Source organism: Nipponia nippon, unplaced genomic scaffold (genome assembly GCF_047370975.1).
Source record: "Nipponia nippon isolate SJK-2023a ecotype South Korea unplaced genomic scaffold, ASM4737097v1 scaffold_3, whole genome shotgun sequence".
Taxonomy (NCBI): Eukaryota; Metazoa; Chordata; class Aves; order Pelecaniformes; family Threskiornithidae; genus Nipponia; species Nipponia nippon.
In genome coordinates, this window is record NW_028262347.1 from 60,617,730 (window position 1) to 60,638,647 (window position 20,918).

At 49.8% G+C, this 20,918-nt stretch overlaps 1 protein-coding gene across 3 annotated transcripts in view; it reads right to left on the bottom strand.

Moving 5' to 3' along the window:
* The window catches only part of ABTB3 (ankyrin repeat and BTB domain containing 3), a 179,109-nt gene extending 159,141 nt beyond the window's left edge, over positions 1-19,968 (bottom strand). For all 3 annotated transcript variants that reach the window (XM_087765465.1, XM_087765464.1, XM_087765463.1), the window contains exon 1: positions 18,809-19,968. In XM_087765465.1, coding sequence (XP_087621591.1) covers positions 18,809-19,763 — 955 coding nt within the window. In that variant the 5' untranslated portion in view covers positions 19,764-19,968. The remainder of the gene's footprint in view (positions 1-18,808) is intronic.
* Positions 19,969-20,918: the final 950 nt, after the last annotated feature.

Here is a 20,918-nt window from a genome sequence, read left to right on the forward strand (position 1 = left end):
GGCCTGTGCCCGTGCGCAATAATTAGTAACACGCCGCAGCACGCGTGACATGTGACACTGTCACTCCAGGAACCTCCCGTTTGGTGAAAGAGGAACAAGGTTAGACCTCCCAACCCAACACGCGGTTTTAGTTTTGACAATTTACTCAAAGGATGCATCACAGTGACGGCTGAGGAACATCCAAGCTGGACCTTACGTCTCAGGCAAAAAAACCCAAATAAGCCCCACTACTTCCCGCAGCCTGTGGATTTTAAATGAAACCTCATGATCCAAATTTAGAAGTAAAGCAGAAACCTTGTGAAGAAGCCACTCGTTGGGAAAGCCTGGGAGTGCTGCCTTGGACATCATTAGGAAGGTGTCTAGCACCAATGCAGGCAAAAGGCCGCGCACAGCATGCCTTCGAGGAACAACGGCACAAGGGACGCTGCTACCCGTGCGTTAGGAGAGACAGCTGCCGCTATTGCTTCCAGTCAAATGCACTGCAGCTCCCGTTACCGCCAAGTAGTGGAGAGCACTTTTATGTGTCATCTTCACCCACTGTTAGCTTTAACAATGCTTTCACCTCCACTATTTACACGCTGAAGAAAGAGAGGGGTGCCGGGAAGACAATTCACCCAGAAATACCTGCTTTTTAAGAACCCACCCTTCTTACTTTCCTGAAGCGTATGCATGGGTAAAAATAGGCAGCTGGCCTTGATAGCTGGTGAAGCTCTCAAACACTGAACAGATTTGCTGCAACCTTCCTGGGCACCGCACAAAGCCCATCCTTCCCTCCAGACACCCTGAAAGGTGTGGGAGGAGAGCCATGCAGTGGATATGCTGTGGTTTCTAACCGCATTGCTCTAGGGATATTGCACTAGATAGGGGTGGAAGGGTTCCCCCCCCCCCCCGTTCTGTGTTTCAGTCTCAAAATCAACCTAGCCATGAGTTTACTGATGAGGACAAGGGAGGAGTGAATGTGGCAGAGGGCAGCACCTAGGAGCTTATCACCCACTGGAAGCGCAGCTGAAGAGACTTGCAGTTGGCACAGCATCATCCAAACAAGAAACATGGGACTATCAGACTCAGATACAGCCGCTACTTGAGGAAGAGCGAGACAGAAGGAAACTTTAATTCCCACGGAGCTCACTCGGTGCAGAGTCACAGAAGAGGAGGGCTGGAAGAAGCCTCCAGAGCTCACTCCACACACAAACTCAGTGAGTGCTTTTGTCACAGGAACATTATTCACTCCTTCCTGCTTCCTTTTTATTTCCTTACAGATCACAAACCCAACAGACATCTACAATGACTAAAGAAGCAATTACAGGCATGCCAGTGAAATACTGCAAGGACAGAATTACTCTGGATTCACGGTACACCCTCACCGCTTGCTGACGATTGTATTTGGTACAGGCCTGACTGATCCCGTTGAAGCCGTATCAGCACACACCCCGCAAGGCGGTGGAGCAGCACCGTGCCTCAGGTACCATCAACACCTTGCAAACCATGGAGTCAGATGCTAAGCCAGGTTTTCAAATGTGGGCAGCACAAGACCATTAGCCAAACCCGTGCAACTAACAACTGCATGCTTTTCTTCGAGGCATATCAACAGCTGGCCCTACTGAAGACAGGATCTAAGACATCTGCTACCCACATTTTGAGGGGATCCTGAGCTGAGTGGATATAGAAGCTACTTAATGCGATGTTCCTGAGCAACCAAAACCAAAGTTCAATTTAGTTGGTCAATCAGTTGTCTTAATTTCCACAATGCTCCTGGCTAGATGCATTTTCTCTTCCACATGCACATGCAATTCCAGCTGCTTGGCCTTGCAGTAGACAGCAAGCAAATACAAATTTAAATTTAAATTTACATTTAAATCTCAGGCAAATTCAGATTCGTGCAGTGCAAACATACGCACCCTCATACAGGCACATGCATTTTCCAGCAACTTAATGATTCATTGCAAGGGAAGAGCCTGTTTGTTTGTTTTGCTTCAGGAACAGGTATTGATCCTGACACCCAAATAGCATCTTCTCAGGAGAGCAAAGTTATTCCCCCTTGTCTATGTCTTTTTCCAGATAGATGTCTCGGCATGAAATGTTACACTGATTCCAGGTGTCTTTAGAGGTTCAGTGCATGTGGGCAAGAACAGAAGGGACAACATCCCATGTTCCCACAGCACGGTAATTGCTGCTCCTGTGGGGATCTGCCCTTCCTTGCCACTTTCCTTAACCCTTACTTTCTCTCAAGGAATTACTCAGGTACGTGCAGGACAGCAGATGATGCATAAATCTCCCCTCAGTTTCCACTGAGTTTAGACATTCACTTTGCACAAGTCAGAAAATGTATTTGGCTTTTTATTATTTTTATTTAAAGGCCTACAGAACAACATAAATCCCTCCTTCCTTTTCTGGAGGAGCCAACAGCACTCGTTAAGCCTTCGGGTTCCCTCTGCTGCCATAAAAAGGTGCAGAGTTTCTGAATGCGATCAGCTGCTGTGCAAAGGCCTTGCTGCAGTCTCGGAAAAAATTCAGAGTTCATGTACCTCCCAACAGAGCCTCCTGCGGGATCGCTCCAGCCTCCCGGCACTGCCAAGCTGAGGCAGGAGACGGTGCTGGCAGCAAAGATCACCTCTGAGCAGAAAGGCTTTCAGAGACCCTCGTCTGGCTCCAGGTCTTTGGAAACAACTGGGCTTCAGAAGTGACTGTCTACACAATGCATGAAGCTGAAAGGAGCAGTCTGTGTCTGCAAGGCAGATCAAGAAGTCAAAGTACTTAAGCTTTTGCTTTCTACTAGGCTTCCAAGATACTGTCCTTGAAGACATTGAAGCCAGGCATCCTGCTAACAGAGACAGAATGCTAGACACCAAGCAGAGCATCTCCTTACAGGCCCATCAGCCTCCCCAGACAGACTCACAACTAAGAAAAAAGGGGAGCACAGAGAGCCCAGCTACCCAGCAGCTCTGCATGGTTTCCATCTGGCAGAGCCCAGGGCTGGAGCAGGGCACTGAGCCAGGCCAGGCATGCCAGGAGACGTGCCATTTCCATATATGAAGGCAGTACCCACCTCTGCTTTACATCTCTTCCAGCTTCCCAAGAGTCAGGGAAAAAAGCTCCCATAGTCAGGCAGCTGATGCTACACCAAAATGAGAGGAATCAAACTGACTACCGCCATAAGTAGCTACAGCTGCACATACCAGCTGGTGCTCTCCTGCACCAACAGTGAGGTGACAGCAAACCTCAACATCCCCAGACTAAAATACCTGCAGCACAAGTACAAGGTTGGTTTGTGCATGCTCAAGGGAGGTGGTGCTTCCCAATGCTACATTTACACATGTAAAACAGAGGCAAATTATCGACTAGCTCTCAGCTTATCTAGCACCCCGAGGCAGCAATACTGCCTAAAAGGACACCCTGTCAGAGAATCGCTTGCATTCACCGGAAGACGGCATCGGGCAACCTGATGGCAACAGGCTGCGGCATATTTGCTAGACCTGGATAGCATCCCCTAAGCTGCCCTTGCAAACGGGTGGCATGCCAAAGTTGTGACATACTACGTGCTAATGGCCCCATCAGTCATTCCATTTTGAGGTATTTCAAGCATATGTGTTGTAAGGACAGCTTCAATCAACAGCAGCACTTCAAACACTGGAAATTGTCTAAGGAGGGAAGCGCTATATGAAAGTTCAAATCTAAGAGATGTTTTTCTCCGACAAGCACGCTCCAGGAATAGAAACCACAGTAAAACACGGTGATTAACAGAAGGATGTATGTATCTTTTCTAGGTCAACTCTCAATAACTTGAGAAGATACCAGGTCACAGACTCATTTGGTAGGTTGTGGGGGTTTTTTTTGTTTGTTTGTTTGTTTTTTTAAACACAGCTATATTGACTTCAATGGAACTTTTCCATTCTTCAACCACTAGATATGCCTGATAATATATTTGACCTAAATGGAACTGAAGTAGCTTTCTCTCACAATAATGATAAGCCTAAGAAAGATCATTGCAGCATGTCCTCATCAGATATTAGGAAGCAGAAATTTAGGAAAGGTTTGCAGCAAGACTTGAGGCCATGAAACTAAATTCTGCTTTCATTACCAGCTGCTGAGTTTTAGGCTTGGACCTGCAGCTCAGAGTCTATGGACTGGGTAAGGGAAAAATCAGCCAGTATTTCCATGCTTCTCTGTAATTTGAAACCACCGAGACATCTCGGGGTATAAATCACACAGCTCTATAAATAAAATAAATTATTATTTTGTACTCCTTGGAAGAAAGCTGACACCGAATTCATGTAGCAAATGTAAGAAAAAATAAGCCTGGCCTGTGGCCCAAGCACATAAGAAGCTCCCCCTTGTTCCTGGGGAGGAAGCTCCACCACCACCATAGGCTGGCTATGCCCTTGGGGGCTTATGGCTACAGGTAGTCTACAATACACTAAACGTCTGTCTGTACATAGCACCTTCAGGTAATGAGGTGAATGTTTATTAACAGAAAGCGCTACCAGCAAAATTCCAGCAAATTCCCGTGAAAGGGCGAGCTCCTCTTCTCAGGTAATTAAATGGTGAATCTTCCCAGTAAGTCCCAGTCCCAAGTTCACATCACATGGATACCTATGACTGCTTCTCTATGCTACATAAAATGTCCCACTTTTTAAATGCACGCTGTCACTTCTGCAAACTGAAGTATGACCTCTCCCTGGCACAGTCTTTTTAAAACAAAGCTGCTACATACATGTGAAAAAGCAAGTAACCCACTACCAGAAAATACTTAGTTTTGTATAAACCAATTATCCTCTGCGGCAAAAAGATCAGATAAATACAGTTTTAAAAGTGTGTGGTTATGAAATGATTGAATGTATCGTTTTGGCTCTTTTATAACAAGTTAAAAGATAAAACTGAAGAATTCTTTCATTTCATAACAGGAAAGAAATCTTCTAACAGAAAACTGTCACTTAAAATCCCTTCATAAACATCCTGTTCAGTTTCAAAGTGGGGGACAAAGGTGCATTGTAAAGTGCTTTAAGACATTTATTGCCTTCTATTCTGGACCCGCCCCCCTTGACAATACATAGCAAAACACGCAGGACACATCTTGGAGCCCACTGATACAAAACCAGTGAGAGCTTTGCCTGCCAAAGACATCGGGATCCTTGGGGGTGCCTGTAAACCACCGTGTTTGGAGCCCGAGCTGCAGTTCCTGTAAGTCTCCGTCTTCTCTACGTGACACAAGCATGACTGTTAAGTGAGTTTACAAGAAATAAGAATGAGCGCATGAAGACCATTTCTCAAAATCCTTGGGAAACGGGAAGTTGCATTTCTTACCTAGTTTCTAAGCAAATGAGATTTACATAGTTGCATGTGTCTGCCAGTCCCTCCACCACCCCCAGCAACCTTCCAGCTCACGGGTAGATTTCAGCTAACTCTGGCCAAGGACTACAGCACAAGCAATGGCCACTGGCAACTGCATTTCTGCAAGTGTTATGGAAGCAAAAGATCTAGGAGAGACTATACCGTTTTCCCCCACGGAGGGGAAGGCTGGCAGCAAGCTAAACCTTTCTCGGGCATTGGAGAAGTGAGATAGGAGTGTGCTGAATGACACAAAGATGGAAAAAGCTTTCATCAACCCAACCCAAGTGCGAAGCCCTCCTCATCACTCCACCCCTGGGTTTTGGCCACAAGAACAAATAACAACTGAATAAACCATGGAGTCTACTCGCTGTCTCGGCAGCCCATCCTGCCTCACAGCTTGCTCAGCCCTCCCCAGAGCTTCCTCCCCACACCGTGCTTGGGTACCACACAAGGGGCCACCATGAGCCAGCCTCCTTTCTTAGCGAGATCAAACCCTTCCCAGAGGGCACAGCACTCAGGCAAGAACCACCAGCCCCTCGGACAAATTCAGTGCTGTTAGAAAGATGACAGACCTCCACCAAGACCTCGGTCCTGTTATTCACAGTCCCATGGGGAAAGACATGGGGGCAAAACCTTTAAGTCCGCAGCCCCTCCGTGGCACTTCTGCCCCCAGTCAGTCCCCACGGTTATCAGGGAGGCACAAAACACAGGCCTGAGAAAGCAGAGCACCAGCCTCTTGCACACCGCTAGACAATGAATGGAGAAACCCACTCCCGTCATTTTCAATTAATGAGCCACATTTTTATTTTTCTGTGGATTGTCCCAAGGGAACAGGGTAAGGCTACTGGCTTCCTTGCAGGGAAGAGGCTAAGCTCAAATGCCCTGCATCCACTTTTAAGAGAAACTGTTCAGAGCACTTAATTCCAATAAAGCCACAATTAATTGTGCTACGGTATCAGTAAGCACACTGGTTACACCATTAGAGCCCATTATTTTCCCTCCAAGACATTACATTACTACATTATTGATGCGGCAGTCCAGTGTAATGAAGCAGTGCTTTGCATCTTTCTTCCTCCTGAACACCAAGTTCACAGTGCTATAGCACCGATGCCAGATTTACTGAGGGTTTTTTTTCCAGTAGGTCAAAAATTCCAGTTAACAACCTAAAAAACAGCTGCGCAAGAAGTTAAATACCTGTTCTTAATCAAATGCAAATGCTTGGGTTTCTATTTGATACAACTCAAAATTACAGCTATTTCTAAATACCCTGCTTCAACAGTGAATATTTTTACCTCATCTGGACAGACTATTTTCAGAAAGGCATTCGAGAGAGATTAAGCCAGAATGCAGTAAATTAGCGAGCTGCTTACGTAAATACTGAACTTCTTTGAAGTTAAGGGGGGAAAAAAAAGCAGCTATATCTAGAGGGTCACCATTCCTAAGGCAAAGAGCACATATGAAAGCCAGGGAAGGAAGATTGGCCCGTGTCAAAATTGCAGAAGAAAACCTAGAGAAGTTATCATGAAAGGAGCTCAGAACAGTAGATCATTTGCTCCTGCGGCTCTTACTCGTTCACAGGACTACTGAAGGGAATAAAGTTTATTCGTGTGAACAATACTGCAGGAAGGAGCCTGTGTTTGCAGAGCACCCAGTCAGCAGCGAATGGTTCTGCAGCGCAGAGCAAGGCCAGGAACGCCCACCACGTCTTGTGCAATGCCTGGGAAGGCTGTCCAAGCGAAGCTTGGGCTAAAGCATGAAACAGTGTCTTATATTACTAATTGCAGAGGAAGTAGAGTATTAATATAATCTTTAGAATGTGCATAACCCCAGCACATTATTTCCCAGTCACTCCCTGCAGTATTCAGCTCCACAAACCCCCAGTAGGTCGCAAAAAGGAGAGGGCTCTTTAGGGTTATTTTAAATTTACTCTCTTTCAGTTTCATTTAATATTCTTGCATCCTGGCTCTCTACAAAAAAAATAGGTGGCTGATCAGTTCCCGCTTTGCCACTCACTCTCTTGCACGGTGCAATCACAGCTTCCCCTGGGTGCCTTCTTTCTGGACCAAGTAACACCACTCCAGTTGACTATCGCCACACCGAAATATTCCCCCTGCCCTCCCCCCCCAACTTTAATTATCTTTTCTGCTGTTTGCTCTATTCTTTCTCTTTCTGAAAATGAGGCTACTGAAACTGAACTAATTACTCCAGGCTCAGAGGATGTTTTATGCAGGTGCTGAATTGTTCTCATTTTTCCTTATGCCACAGCCAACACTCGTGTGTTCAAATATCGACAACTATTTCAGTGTATCAGTGCCGTGCCAGCAGCACTGCAAACCTTCATGGGAAACAAGATCAGAACCTGGGCCCATGATGCTCCTCAAACCACAGTCAAGGAAAGTCCTCATTTTCTCAACGCCTCTTCCCTTAAATGCTGTCCTTACCCCCAAAATGGATGTTTTCCCAGGGGCTCATCCAACTCAGACCCTACTAGGCCACAAAAGGTGTGAATCGCAACCCTAAAGACCCCAGCATGCCCACAGCACCTTCTTATTCCAGCTGGGGACGTCTCAGCAGCACTCTCGGGAATGTGCAACATGGATTGCACAAGCTGCCCGTGGGCCGTGCAGCTCCTTTCGACAGTACAGGTCTAACTCTGCTCAGCAACTAGCTTTGTAGCCAGTTTTGCAGTTTGGGTGTGTTTGCACTGTTTGCATGAGAAGAAGCTATTAAGCAGGCAGCAGCATTCCAGGTGAACTCCCAGGGAGTCTCAAAGCATAGCCCTAGGTTGGGCAAACCAGAGCCATCTAATCTCAAGGTAACACAGGCAGTGGTGAGGGTGGCAGGGTCCCTTCCAAAGGAAAACCTTGCCATGGCTGCCCCTCCTCACTCCAAATGAAAGATAAGTCACCTGAGACAGCGGCCGATGTCTGAGCATCCAGGGCCAGCCCAAAACCTTAGAAAACACTTTGTGACTCACCAGCTCCTGCCTCTCACTGACACAGTCTGTAATTAAAGGTGTCTCGATAGAACCTCACCAGCCCCGATAAGGCGGTGTTTTCCCACCCATCTGATAACTGCCAGGTCTCCACAACCTCAAGCCCCATCTCGAGCCTTTCTCTCCCCACCACAACCCTGGTCAGCGGAGAGGAGGCAGAGCCTGCAGACATCAGCATCCCCATCTGCTCTGGCGGTTTGATGGCTCTCATCACCACAGGTCTCCTTATAAAACCTGCCAATTATCCCACGCATACACAGTTTCTATGTGCCGAAAAGAGGTGACAGCCCATATCCTTCCTGAAAATCAATTAAACTATCTGTATGCTTAAGGGGGAATAAGCTTTGGCTAGGGTATTTTTCTCTTGTTGTATTTAATCTTGCTTTAGAAGCTATTCAGCCGCTACAGTTTAACTGCTGATGTATGTCAGACAGACAGCGTCACCGACTTACCTACCTTGGCTCCCAGCTTTTGGCTGCAAGAACATTGCCACATTAAGTTCAGCATCCTTTGCATTAGACAGGTGTTTATCTCATTCCTACGTTTAAACCTGTAAAATAGTTTAAATTACTCGTGCCTGTCTTACCTGTGATTCACCAAACATGCTCTTTAAGACAGAAGGCAAGGCATCATATGCATTCACACAGGCAGGAATTTGTCATTAAAAATAGTCTCCACATTGCTGGTGTCTGCCCCTGCATTCACCCAGCTTGCAGAACGGTCACTATCCAAAAACCATTTGATTCACAACGCAATTTTTTGTGAGCACGGTGGTAAAAGCACAACAGCAGGTCCTAACTACTGAGGGGCAGGTTTTGAGGTTTTTGTTTTATTTTTCTATGTTAAAGGAATTGTGTATTTTGAAAACCCTCCTCCTTACTGAAAGTCTGCCAGATAATTAAACTGAAGCTCTTATTTTTAAAATCTAATTTACTTTTGAAAACATATGCTGCTGGACTATTTTTAGGATTTTTCTTATGTGGGCCAGCAGAAATAGGCTAGCCAGTTAGCACGAGGGCTTATAGGCTGCGCCAAGCAGTCTTTAAAGCTGAACACCATGAATCAGTAAAACCATGAAAAAAAAAAAAAAAAAAACAAACCAAACCACATTTTCCTTTCAGATTAGGAATAAATATCTACAGTGAGGTACTGATATTGATCTTCAGTTTTGAACAAGTTTATTTTTAGCAAAACTGAATCTGGGCCTACAGCTTTGACTCAAGAGTTTCTTTAATTTGTTCCCAAATGTGAGAGTTCGTCCTGGTGTTTGAGGGACTGTCCTCACCACCATGATCAGTGGGAATGTTGCCCAGGTTAGGAGTACAGGATTGGGCTTAGCAATACCTTTGGAATATCTTGTATCATACATCACTCCACACAAAGTGTACGCTAGAGAAGTGAAATAACACCAGTAGCACAAAGATAATTTTTCTGAAGTACTGAGTTTTGTGACCCTTATTTTATAAGCATCAGGGGAAGTAACAGCATCAGAGGTACCTGCATCTGGCCCCTAGCAGTTTTGTGCACTATACTGCAACGCAGAGCAAAATAATCTACCTACCCAGACTTACAGTGAATGATTCAGTGAAACTAATTTCTGTGATATGCTGGCATGCAAAAAAATGTCTTTGTATTACAAAAAAAAAATCTTCTTAGCATCCTCCACAAAAAGCATCTCAGTGGGTACCCAAAATGACTCCAACCTCTGAAATCTCTCTCCTTTCTGTTGGCAGCTATTCCCACCAAAGGGCTGGGAGTTCACCATCAGTCCCCGGGCATCTGGCCTGCCTCGCCGGTGGCAGCTTGCCTTGCTACCGGCCACATCCTCTGCTTTGAGGTGATGGAGGAGCAAAGATGCTTCACCCTGGGGTGAAGGGCTTGCAGCCTGGAGACTGGATATGGCCCACAGCCCCACAACCTCTGTTTTTCCCCATTCCCTGCTGGGTAACATCCCTGGAAGAGTTTGCAAGGCTTGCTCAGCCCTCTGCAAGGAAAAGCCGACCTTCCCAGACTTTAGCTCCTTGTTCACAGCCAAACACAATATATTAGCAAAGGCACTACAGCCCGGCAGTGTTTATCCAAGACTACCACGGGGCCAGAGAAACTGCGAAACACTGTGGGGTGCAAAGTTTCCTCCAATTATTTGACCGCCTTGAAAATGCAAATGCATTCACCATACCTCTGCTGCAACCCCGGCCCTGTTCACTTCCCCCACCTGGGAGCAATATTTCATAGCAGTGCAATTTAAAAGCAGGGTGTTTTTATTAATTTTAAAGCCTCAGACCCTCACAGGTCCAGGTGCTACTCCACAGCACTCAAGGACAGAAATCCAGTCCTTGAAGAGGCCTCTTCTCTAATCTTCTTGGGGATTCCAGTTTGCCTGCTCACTCACGAGCCTATCCCGAGACCTTTATGGCCGCGTGAAGTCCACGTGCCGTTCATATGACCAAGATCTATCCATGTAAGGGCTCTGGGAGCAGGCTGCAAATCTGTTGACCCAAAGGTATTACCCATCCCTCCCGGCTCGGCTGCAACGCCTCCCTGCGCTCCTATCTCCTGGCGAGCATCCCGCCGCCCACACATCCTGCAGCACCGATCCCTCCCTGCACTTTCACTTTCAGCTGCCTCACAACACCAGGGAAAAAGAGCTTGTACCTGTCTCCCATGCTTCCATATGGAAGCATCGTGAATGGACGTATCAACGTCCATTACTGCCTTAAGGCCAACAGTAGAAAGAGCCCAGCCCTGAAGTGTCACGGCAGTGAAGCTCCCACCAAGCAGATGTTATGCTCACCGACAACAGCCAGCCACGCGCCACCACGCAGATTTATACCAGGTCTGTGTGAGAGCCACTGGGATCAGAATCTGGCCCAAAATTTCTGAACAAGTAGGATGCCGTTTAACACAGTGATTGTAAATGGCCTGGAACCGAGCGGGGGGAACAAGTCCTTCCTCCCTTACCCACCTCTGCCAGCTCGGTTCAGCAGGGGCACGATCACCTGCCCTGAGGCCTGCTGGTACAACTGGTGTAACTGTCTTCCTGTTCCTTACTACCAACCCAGCATCATTTAGCTCTAAATCAAATCACAGCAGATTTATTTTCCTCATCAGTGATGAGCCAAGAGAATCCCCGTAGGAAACTCCAAGTGTCCTAAGCACCTTCTCAGCCCCCAAGCTGGTCCATGTATTTACCGCAGGATGCCAACAGCCCTCGTACAGTGCCATATTATAAAACCACCTGGGCTGTTTCCAGGAATAATTACACCAAAAAAAGGGTACTGCTTACTATGCACTGAGCATAGGAATCAAGAAAGAGAATAAAATACCATCAAGATGACAGGCACCGCTTAAACAGAGCCCAAGAAAATGGGCATGTCCCATAAGCCATGCTGTGCAACTTCCTCCTCACCCACAAACTGCCATGGTAAGGGAGTGTGATGACTCGAAAGCATCAGTTGAGTGTAACAGGTTAAATTAATTAAAATAACCAAGACAAGCATCTGCAGCCTCAGCAAGGTATAAGTGCCTGTAACCCATCCATGCTGCTGAACTGATCCATACCAACAACAGCTCCTTGTTCTTCAGCTGCTCCCAGAAACATGCTCCTCACTCCTGCTATCAAAACGAGCCGACAGCTGCCTTCTCACTGACTCATTTCACCTGATCAGTGGCCTCCTCTCTTCTGTTTTTACAGATGAGAGATGTAGCTTTACGGAAAGCAAAAGGAGTGACTGACCACCAGATTATATCTCCTCGCAGCCTACAACAGCAGGATTGCTGTATTACCTTCTGGGAAACAGGGAAGCTTACACGCTGACAGACAAATGTGGCCATGCTGAGCCCACTGATAGGAACTCTTTGTTGTAGGAAATCCCTGAAAGCAAGGACAGATTGAGAGCTGCATTTGAGGCTTCAGCTGGCATGGTCCCCTATAACATCTGTGGGTTTTTTTTCAGGCTGTCTCCTTTGAACACCTCTGGCAAAGTAACTATAGGTTAAGCTGACTACACAAGCTCTGGGGTAATTTTGACTCCATCCATGTATCTTTTAAAATCTTTAAAATACTTATCAGGTGCCTAACAATTACAGATTATATGGAGATGGTACAGTAAGTTGCTTTCGGTGAGGAAGAAAAAGAGAAGAGCAAAGGAACAAAAACCCCCTACTTTTTCGTTACACCCTGCTGAAACCTCCTATGCCCAGGGCAAAGGAAAACACCCTGCAGACAGAGCCACCGGTAGGAGCGCTGGGACAGACGGACTGACAGGATGGCACCACTGCCAGGGTTGGACACGACGGCCCAGCCGGGAGACTCAGAGAGGCATCAGCAAAGTATTGAAACTGGGAGGAGACCGGGAAAGCGAGCAGGCACTGATGCACGCTGTGAAGATCATATAGGAGGTTTGGGAGGCGACAGCACTGGAAAAATCGGCCCACCACACCGAGCAGCTGCTCGTTTCACTGCCCAGCATTTAATGCTAACACTTGGTGTTAAAGGAGGTAAGAGGAACAGTCTGCCGGGCTCCAAGCAGCCGTCTCAGGCCAACCTGCTCGGGGATGCAAACGGTGGCAGCGCTGCTGCTCGTGATCCCCGCAGCAAGAGAGCACGTCCCGGTGACAAACTCCCCCATCCATCCCCTCCTTGCTTTTTCTGTACAGTCTCTACTGGGCCAGCAACAGAGCTATTCTGGGTGGAAGCTGCTAGTTTCAGCAAGCCATCTGAAAGCAGTCCCTGCTCTTTTTGCGCTACACATTGGCCAGAGGAAATTACGCCAGGCAGAGGATTTAGATCCCGGCACCCACGCGCTCCAGGAAACGGCTCTCTTCTCTGGTGTCACTGAATGGAGCGCGGCTTGCTCCCTTCACACCTTCATTGGGGTAAGGTCGGGGGAAGACCATAAAGCTTTCCTCTAGCTTCTGAGAGGAGAACCAGGACCCTGTCCAGGACAAGGGAGAAAAGGCTCAGGCTGTACAAGTCCCCAGCTGGTGGGTATTTACTCTGGACCACATGAAGATTTCTGACTGATAACCGACAGCTTGGTTCAATACGCACTGCACGAAGGCTGACACACTAAACGTGGCTACGTAAAGTAACTTTGAGCAGCTACAGAAGAGAGAGCATTTGCAGTAGCATTAGGGAAAGCTGCAAAGTTGTCCCTAACGCTCACCTGCACCTTGTGTCACCGGCTTACACGAGGGCTGAAGACTACATGAAGCCTGTTACCATTCAAGCAAAAAAAAGCCAGGAACCCAACATACTGCTAAAATTACACTGTTATTCCCCTAACATGCTCCTTGTATATACAGTCATATTTCCCAATCATAACGCCAAAGCCTCATTTACATCAGAAACTAATTGGTATAGCTGCAGCCCTAAAACTCCTTAGCACGGCCACAGCTATAACTGCTATTAAGGTACTTTCCAACATGATAAACAGAATAATCATATTGGCATACATCATCTTTATGATTATTCTGGGTGTTTCTGGTATAACCGTTTCTGGGATTTTTTTTTTTTAAATGTTATACTCATAACTGAAACAAATTATATGAATAAAAATGTCCAGAGGGAAACAAACTTTCATCAGCCAGTCAGTCAAACAGCAGCCTCCCACTGGGTCTCTGCTTCCTAGTCCCACCATTGCTCCTCAACCCTCACAAGGCAACAGAGGTCTGCAATGAGCGCACACACGCTGGGCGTCCGTCTGTCCCACTCCTGCTAACACCGGGTGTTCAAGCAACCCACCCCATTCCAGGGAAGGAGCACGGTTTCCGCATTGCCATCCCACCTCCCACCAGCATCAGTGGCCACAAGCCACGACCAAGCACAACTTTTCGCCCTTTGGGCAGGCAACTCTGTCTCCCATCCAGAGAGGGTACAAATACACAACTTGTTTAGAGAGGCTGGGGAAATTTGCTTGGGAGGTTGCCAGGTAAGAGAATCGAGCAAAAATACATATCATTTGTTGCACCGCTACTGATGTCAACCTCCGGGCAAGGGACTCAAGTGCCCAGAAGCAGATAGGAAAAACACAACAGCAGAGACCCCAAACTATAACATACAGGCACATATAAGAAACGTCGAACTGTATTCCCTATTTTTTTTTTTTTACTAGTGAAAAATAAGAATGAAATATAATGGGGGGAAAAAAGGATGTTCTTAAAACTGCAGTAAAAAAGCCCAGGAAAAAGGCATGAAATTTCATTTTGTGCCCAAATATTCCGCTATCATCCTAGCTGAAATAAGCTTTAGATTGATTTTTACGTTGCCCCTAAAGCCGTAATAGCATCTCGAATGGTTCAATTACAATGGCAAGCAGAGAAGTAACAAACAGATAACAGTATGCTTGCCAGTAAGGGACGGTAATGGTCTCTATACACACACACACACACACGTATACATGCATATCAACTTATAAGCATCAACTGATTTGGTTAAGCTGGGCTAATATATTGGTATTGCTTATTTGCTTGGGGTCCCTGTAGTTTGCCTGGATTAGGAGAAGAGGCTGAGGTTAAACTGAGGTTAGCTGACACGTGTCAGCCAAGCCTGACCTAATCCTGGGTTTCTTCCTAGTTGTTGTGTCTTCCTCTCTAAATAATATTAAGAATAGGAAGAAACCACAGGGATGCAGTTGGGTTCCAAATAACTATTTTTAGTAGCTGTACACAAACAGACAAGGCCGAGTTGAGCACGCCGGCTGCTCCACAAAAACCTCTTCCCCGCGATCCCTGGCTCTCTGGCTGTCTCCATCGCAGCCTCTGCCCTTCCCACCATGAGTCCTGCAACACAAGAGAAGGAGACCCCCAAGACTGCAATGAACATAACCTGTTTTCTAAACTCTATATTAACCTAAGTGTTGTCTAACACTATTCCTCCGCCTGGTAAAAGAGGACCTCTGTAATACAGCGTAGGTGACTTTGAGCTACTTGGACCTGCCATCTAAGCATCCCCCGTGAAAATGAAATATGTGGGCTTACTCCTACGATTTGTGCTGGATCCAAGACCTGGGGAAACCTCCCAGTCATCTCAAAGCAGCTCTCAGATCTGGCCTAAAAGTAGGGGTTCGATGAGCAATAAAGAAACAAAAATAATATAGCTTAAACCGCAGAGGTGCCAGCTTTTACTGCCTTTCATTGAGTACATAATATTTTGCTTCCACTATTTCAAGGGAAATAACACTCTGCGTGACTGTTACGGGATGTAAAACGCGTACTGTGCTGTTCAGACAGAGCTCGTAATTGAAACATTTGAGTGCCAATGAAATCCCAAACGTAAAGTTTTTAATTTTCATTCAACCATGACATTAAAATTCTGCTTGTGCAGGGGGGAAAAAAAAAATTACTACCTCAGAGTGCTTTTAAGGTCTATTCTTTCTGATATAGTAACCGGGATAAGCTCAGCCAAGATGCCAGCAGCTGCTGGCATACTCCAGGAGCTTGCTCCCGACACCGCTGCCTGCTTCTCCTTTGTCATCCATGCTCCCGTACCACAGAAGAGGCTGTCCGGAGGCTTATCAAGGAGATGTGGCCTGCTGCCTGCAACGCACGAAGGAGTGCCACCACCTTCGTCCACGTGCCTTCAGCCCTGTGCACAAGAAATGAGCAGGCACCTGTTAGAGAGCAGGGCTCCTGTCGAGGCAGCTGTCCGAGCTCGGGCCAGACGTACCCGAGACAAACCCAGCAGGCTGAAGCCCCCAGAGAAAGAACCGGTTCAGACATCTTTGTCTGAAGGCGCATGACCATCATTTATAGGAAGGAGAAGGTTATCTTGCCATCCTGATCTTATTCAGCAGCTTCCAAGATGACTGGGTATGACATCAGGCTAAAAAACCTCAGCTGAAACCACTGAACGCTCTGCACAGCTGACAGAGAAGCCCTGAAAGGCTGGTTTGTGTCTTGCAGATCCTCAGACCATCTTCCCCAACATTCGTGTTCACAAATGACATTAGAGCAATCTCGGACTACATCATACACAAACCCATGTTCCTCACATACTCGCATCCCGTAATCTTCACGGCTTGCCTGTTTCGCTGTCCAGATAGTTTAAGGTGTTGAGTTTAGCCTGGAAAATTTTTAAAGGTTTGATGTTTGTGTGCCAGAGAGACACTGCCTCTCCCCCCCCAAAAAAACACCTGCAGAAAAGGTCCTGCTAGGGGGTCTGCTTTTGCACTGCTTTTCTTTCCCCCCTTCACTCAAATCATATTGGCTGTGGTACCTCCAGAAAGGACCCTGCCACCGCTTCTCATCCACGTCTGATGGACCAAATCCACAGATTTCAGTGGCTGTGTGCCCACGTGCCACCCAGCTGGGGAATGGCACCCAGATTTATCGAACCTCCAGAGTACAAGACCTGTCTCTTCTCCTGCAGCAGTGTAGAGAGATGTGAGGAGAAGTTTTTTACCTATGAAGTTGCTTTATCGTGGTGTTTCAAGTACTGAGCACAGAGGAAAGATGAACTTGTGGTTATGCCGCTATACAGAGATATAGCTTCCAGCAGTCCTAGCCTCCTACCACAGATTGCCCAAATAGTTTTGAGCAGGTCAAATAATCTCTCACATCAGATTTCCCCACCTTTTAAGTGCCTGAGAAGGAAACATTTGCAACCGACCATGGAGCACTCAGACATCAAAATGGTGAGGACTATATAAACAGATACATATCTCACCGGTGAAGAAAGAGACTGATGTGTTTAATGGTTTATAATGGCTGTTTTAGTTGCCATGAAAGTACTTCAGAGCATGCAACGCGTCCTTGGATTAAATCTAAATAAACATAAACAGCAATAAAAAATGGCTTTTATTACAAGAAGGCCTGACTCCTGTTTGCACCTGTAACTCTAAATACATATTAACATGATATCAAACTACGTATTTTAAGATGCTAAAGAGCAAAACAACATTACAGTCATTTGCATAGAAAACAATGACACAGGGAGAGAGGTAAAACAAAATGGACAACTTGCTTGGGTCTGATTCGAACATCTCAGAAAAATGCCATTTGCTCGAGTCAGGACTGAGCTACCAAGGAGATTTGTGCCAGGTAAAGCTACAACAAAATGGAGACAAAAACTCTGAATCGGGTCCCTGGAAAGGTGATAAACGAGGGCCAGGATGAAGTTCATTTAAATCCACCGAGCTGATATAGAGGGAGTTAGAGACAGACGCAAAACAAAATGAAAGGCTCGGTCGGAGCCTGCACAGCCAGTGCTGCAATGTCAGAAACACAACACAGTGCCATCTGAAACCCACAGGCACAGCGCCGGGACTCGAGGAAAAAGCCAACGGTGGCACCCCTGGGGAAGACAGGCCTGCCCGCAACAGCGCTGGAATAAAGCGCAAGGGTCCTGCAACGCACCCCCCGCCAGCAGATGCATTTGCCAGGGGAGGTTCAGCAAGCCTCTGGGGAGGGCATCCACGGCTGGAGTAAAACCACTGGAGGGAGGAATATAACGGAGCCGCATCTATTTACAGCGGGGAGGAGGATTTGCCCCTTTCTTTTGCTCTTGCTCGGCATCCTCCTTTGGGTCTCTTATGGGAGGGAAGGTGTCTTAACACAATAGATGATTAGCTGTAATGCATCCTCTGTGGCTGTAACAACTTAACAGGGCTTATCTGCAGACCTGATCTAGACTTCCAGTTATCCTTGTTCTCCCAGTTCCCTTTCCCCCCCCCAATATTTGCATCTCAGCTTGACAGGTATTTCGTATTTGAGCGCAATAAAAGTGTTTGCATGTGCCTGCGCACGCTTAGGAGGAGACAGGAGAAAACCACCCGATTGTAAGTCGGATTCCCTGAGACAGGGCTCGTTTCCATTTTCCCTTCCCTGGCAAACAGAGGGAGCTGAAATGAGAAACGTCAACTTCGCGATCCTGCTCTACCGAATGATAACTCATTAAAAATACTGGACTCTTCGTTTAAAAAGGAAAAAAAAAAAAAAAAATCCCCAGGAAGCTGATGCATCACCGTGTTGCATCTGTGTCAAGCTCTGGGTAAACAAGCAGCAACATGAATGAAATCTGTCCAGAAAGACTGCATTTCAGCGCCAACCACGCAATCTCTGGCCAAACCACTGCATATGTAACAAAGTTTGATCGCGCTTGCGAGCGCTCCGCTGCGCTCCTGCCATTTCCTGCGGAAAGCTGAAGCTCCGAACGATGCCTCTCCCGCAGCCCTCGCCGACAGCCCCGACAGCCCCGACAGCCGCCCCCCAGCGCGCCCGCGGCCCCAGCAGGGCCAGGGCCAGGGCCGGGCGGGGAGGCGCGGCAGCTCCCTCCCCGCGCTCCGGGCCGGGCACCGCCGGGAAGGGGCGAGCCCGCCCCGCTGCCCCCCGCTCCCTCCCCGGCGGCAGGTGCCGCGGCCCGCCCCGCGCCCGCAGGGACGGACAGACGGACTGACGGGCGCCCGCCGCGGGGAGGGGGGGGGGTCCCGCCCCGGCGCAACAGGTGGTCGGCGGCGCCCGGTGCCGCCCCGCAGCCGCACTCACCGCTGGCGTTCTTGCCGCAGATGAGGTGCTGGTAGGGCTGCAGCAAGCCCCAGAGCTCGGGGTCGTTGTTGACCGTCTGCTCCAGCGCCTCCAGGGTGAAGCGGGGCGCCTCGCCGCCCTCCTTCTCCTTCTCGGCCGGGGCGGCGGCGGCGGCCGGGGGGCGGCCGGGCGGCGGGAGCGGGGCGGCGGGTCCGGCCAGCACCCGGGCGTGGATGTCGCGGAAGAGGCTCTCGGTGCCGGCGGTGAGGTAGATGGCGGCGTGCTCGTGGATGCGCAGGGCCACGCGGCTGTCCACCATCCAGCGGTAGAACTTGCCCACGGAGAAGGCCAGCCCGCAGCGCGCCGACTTGCCGCGGCTGAAGCGGTCGCCGCCGCTGCCGCTCATGTTGTAGAGGGAGAGGGCGCCGAGGGCGGCCGCCGTGCAGCGGGCCGCCAGCGTCCAGCCCAGGACGATCTCCATGGCGCTCCGCACCTCGTGCTTGGTGCACTTGGCGAAGCGGAGGCTCAGCCGCTGCGCCTCCCGGGCGATGCGCACCAGCGCCCGGCTCACCAGCGTCGAGAGCCGCGCCGCCGCATCCCGGCTCCCGGGGCTGGCGGCGCCCGGCGCCCGCGGCTCCCGGCGCGGCGGCGGCAGCAGCAGCGCCTCCACCTCCTCCAGGCTCCAGGGGACCTCCTCAAGGTCGGGCAGGAGCCGGGAGCACTGCTGCCCCGCGCAGTCCAGCACCTCGGAGTCTTCCGCTAGGACGGTGTTGACGGTGTCGAAGCTGTTGTGCCGACTGTGCATGGAGTCAGTTAGGTGCGGCCAGCAGCTTCCTCCATAGGGGTACGCGGGGTGCGAATCCGAGCAGCAGAGCGACAAGTTGGAGGAGCGCACCGAGTCCGCCGCGCCACCATACCCGGAGTCCAGCGTCAGGTCTTCCAGCGTCCTCACCGCCGTCTTACCTCTCCGGGCCATCGCTGCACTTCATGCTGCACCCGCGGGACCCGGGCGGGGAGCGGCTCACGGGAAAGCGGGGGGGAAGAGAACAGCGAGGGGGCGCGGCGAGACTCGCCGGCCGCTTCGCCCCGCCGGCCGCAGCCTGCTGCTGCCGCCCCGCTCCGCCAGGCGCCAGCGAAGCGGCGGTGCTGCCCGCTGCCCGCGGCCCGGCTCCGGCTCCGGCTCCGGCTCCGGCTCCGGCTCCTGCACTGCGCCGCGCCGCCGGCCCGACACCGCACCGCAGCGCAGCGCCGGCCAGGCGGCGCGGGGGGGCGGGGCCATGCAAAGCGCCGCCGCCTGGCGGCCAATGGGGCGGCGCTGGCGGGCGGGGCCATGCAAAGCGCCGCGCCCGGCGGCCAATGGGGCGGCGCCCTGCGCTTGGCGGCACCTCCCCCGGCCTCCGCGGGGCGCGGAGCCGCGCCGCACCGCGCAGCGAGGGGCGGGAGGGGGCGCGGCCCGGCGGGCGCAGCTCCGCCGCCGCCGCTCCGGTGCGCGGCGTGTCCCGGGGCCGCCTGCGCCCCCCGGGGGCCGCAGCACCCTGCCGCCTGCGCGGGGCCCCCGCCCGGGCTGCCGCCTGCGCGCGGGCAGGACCCCGCGGTCCAGTCCCGAAGGCGGGGACTCGGCGTGTTGCAAGATGAAGCCTCGGCCCGGCGGCACCGCTGGCAGCCGGGTGCGCGGCGAGGGTCGGGGAGGAGCGCGGCCTACCGCGTCCCCACGCACCGCGTCCTCTGGTCCTCCCGGCTGGAAACAGCAAGGTGTGATGCCCGTCTGCGTGACATCCAGCACCGCCGCTCCTCAGGCACATAACCTGGAGCCCTGCTCCGGCCCTCGCTGGCCCTTCACACCAGCAGTTCCCTGATGCTGCTCTAAACAAATGAAAGGCAGCACAGAGAGCATGAGACAGTCGAGATGATGTTTTGAAACCGAGCAGAAACTGCCACGTAAGAATACCAGGCATGACTCGAGTCAGGAAGGGCGATTTCCAAATAATTAAAACAAGTACAATAAAGCCCTTAGACATTCTTGAAATTAACCCCCTACGTATCACCAAGGGTTTGACAAGTAAGATTTGTATTGGGCTTAGGGTGCATTTACTATGCACATTAAGATTTCTTGTGCAATATATGGAGAATT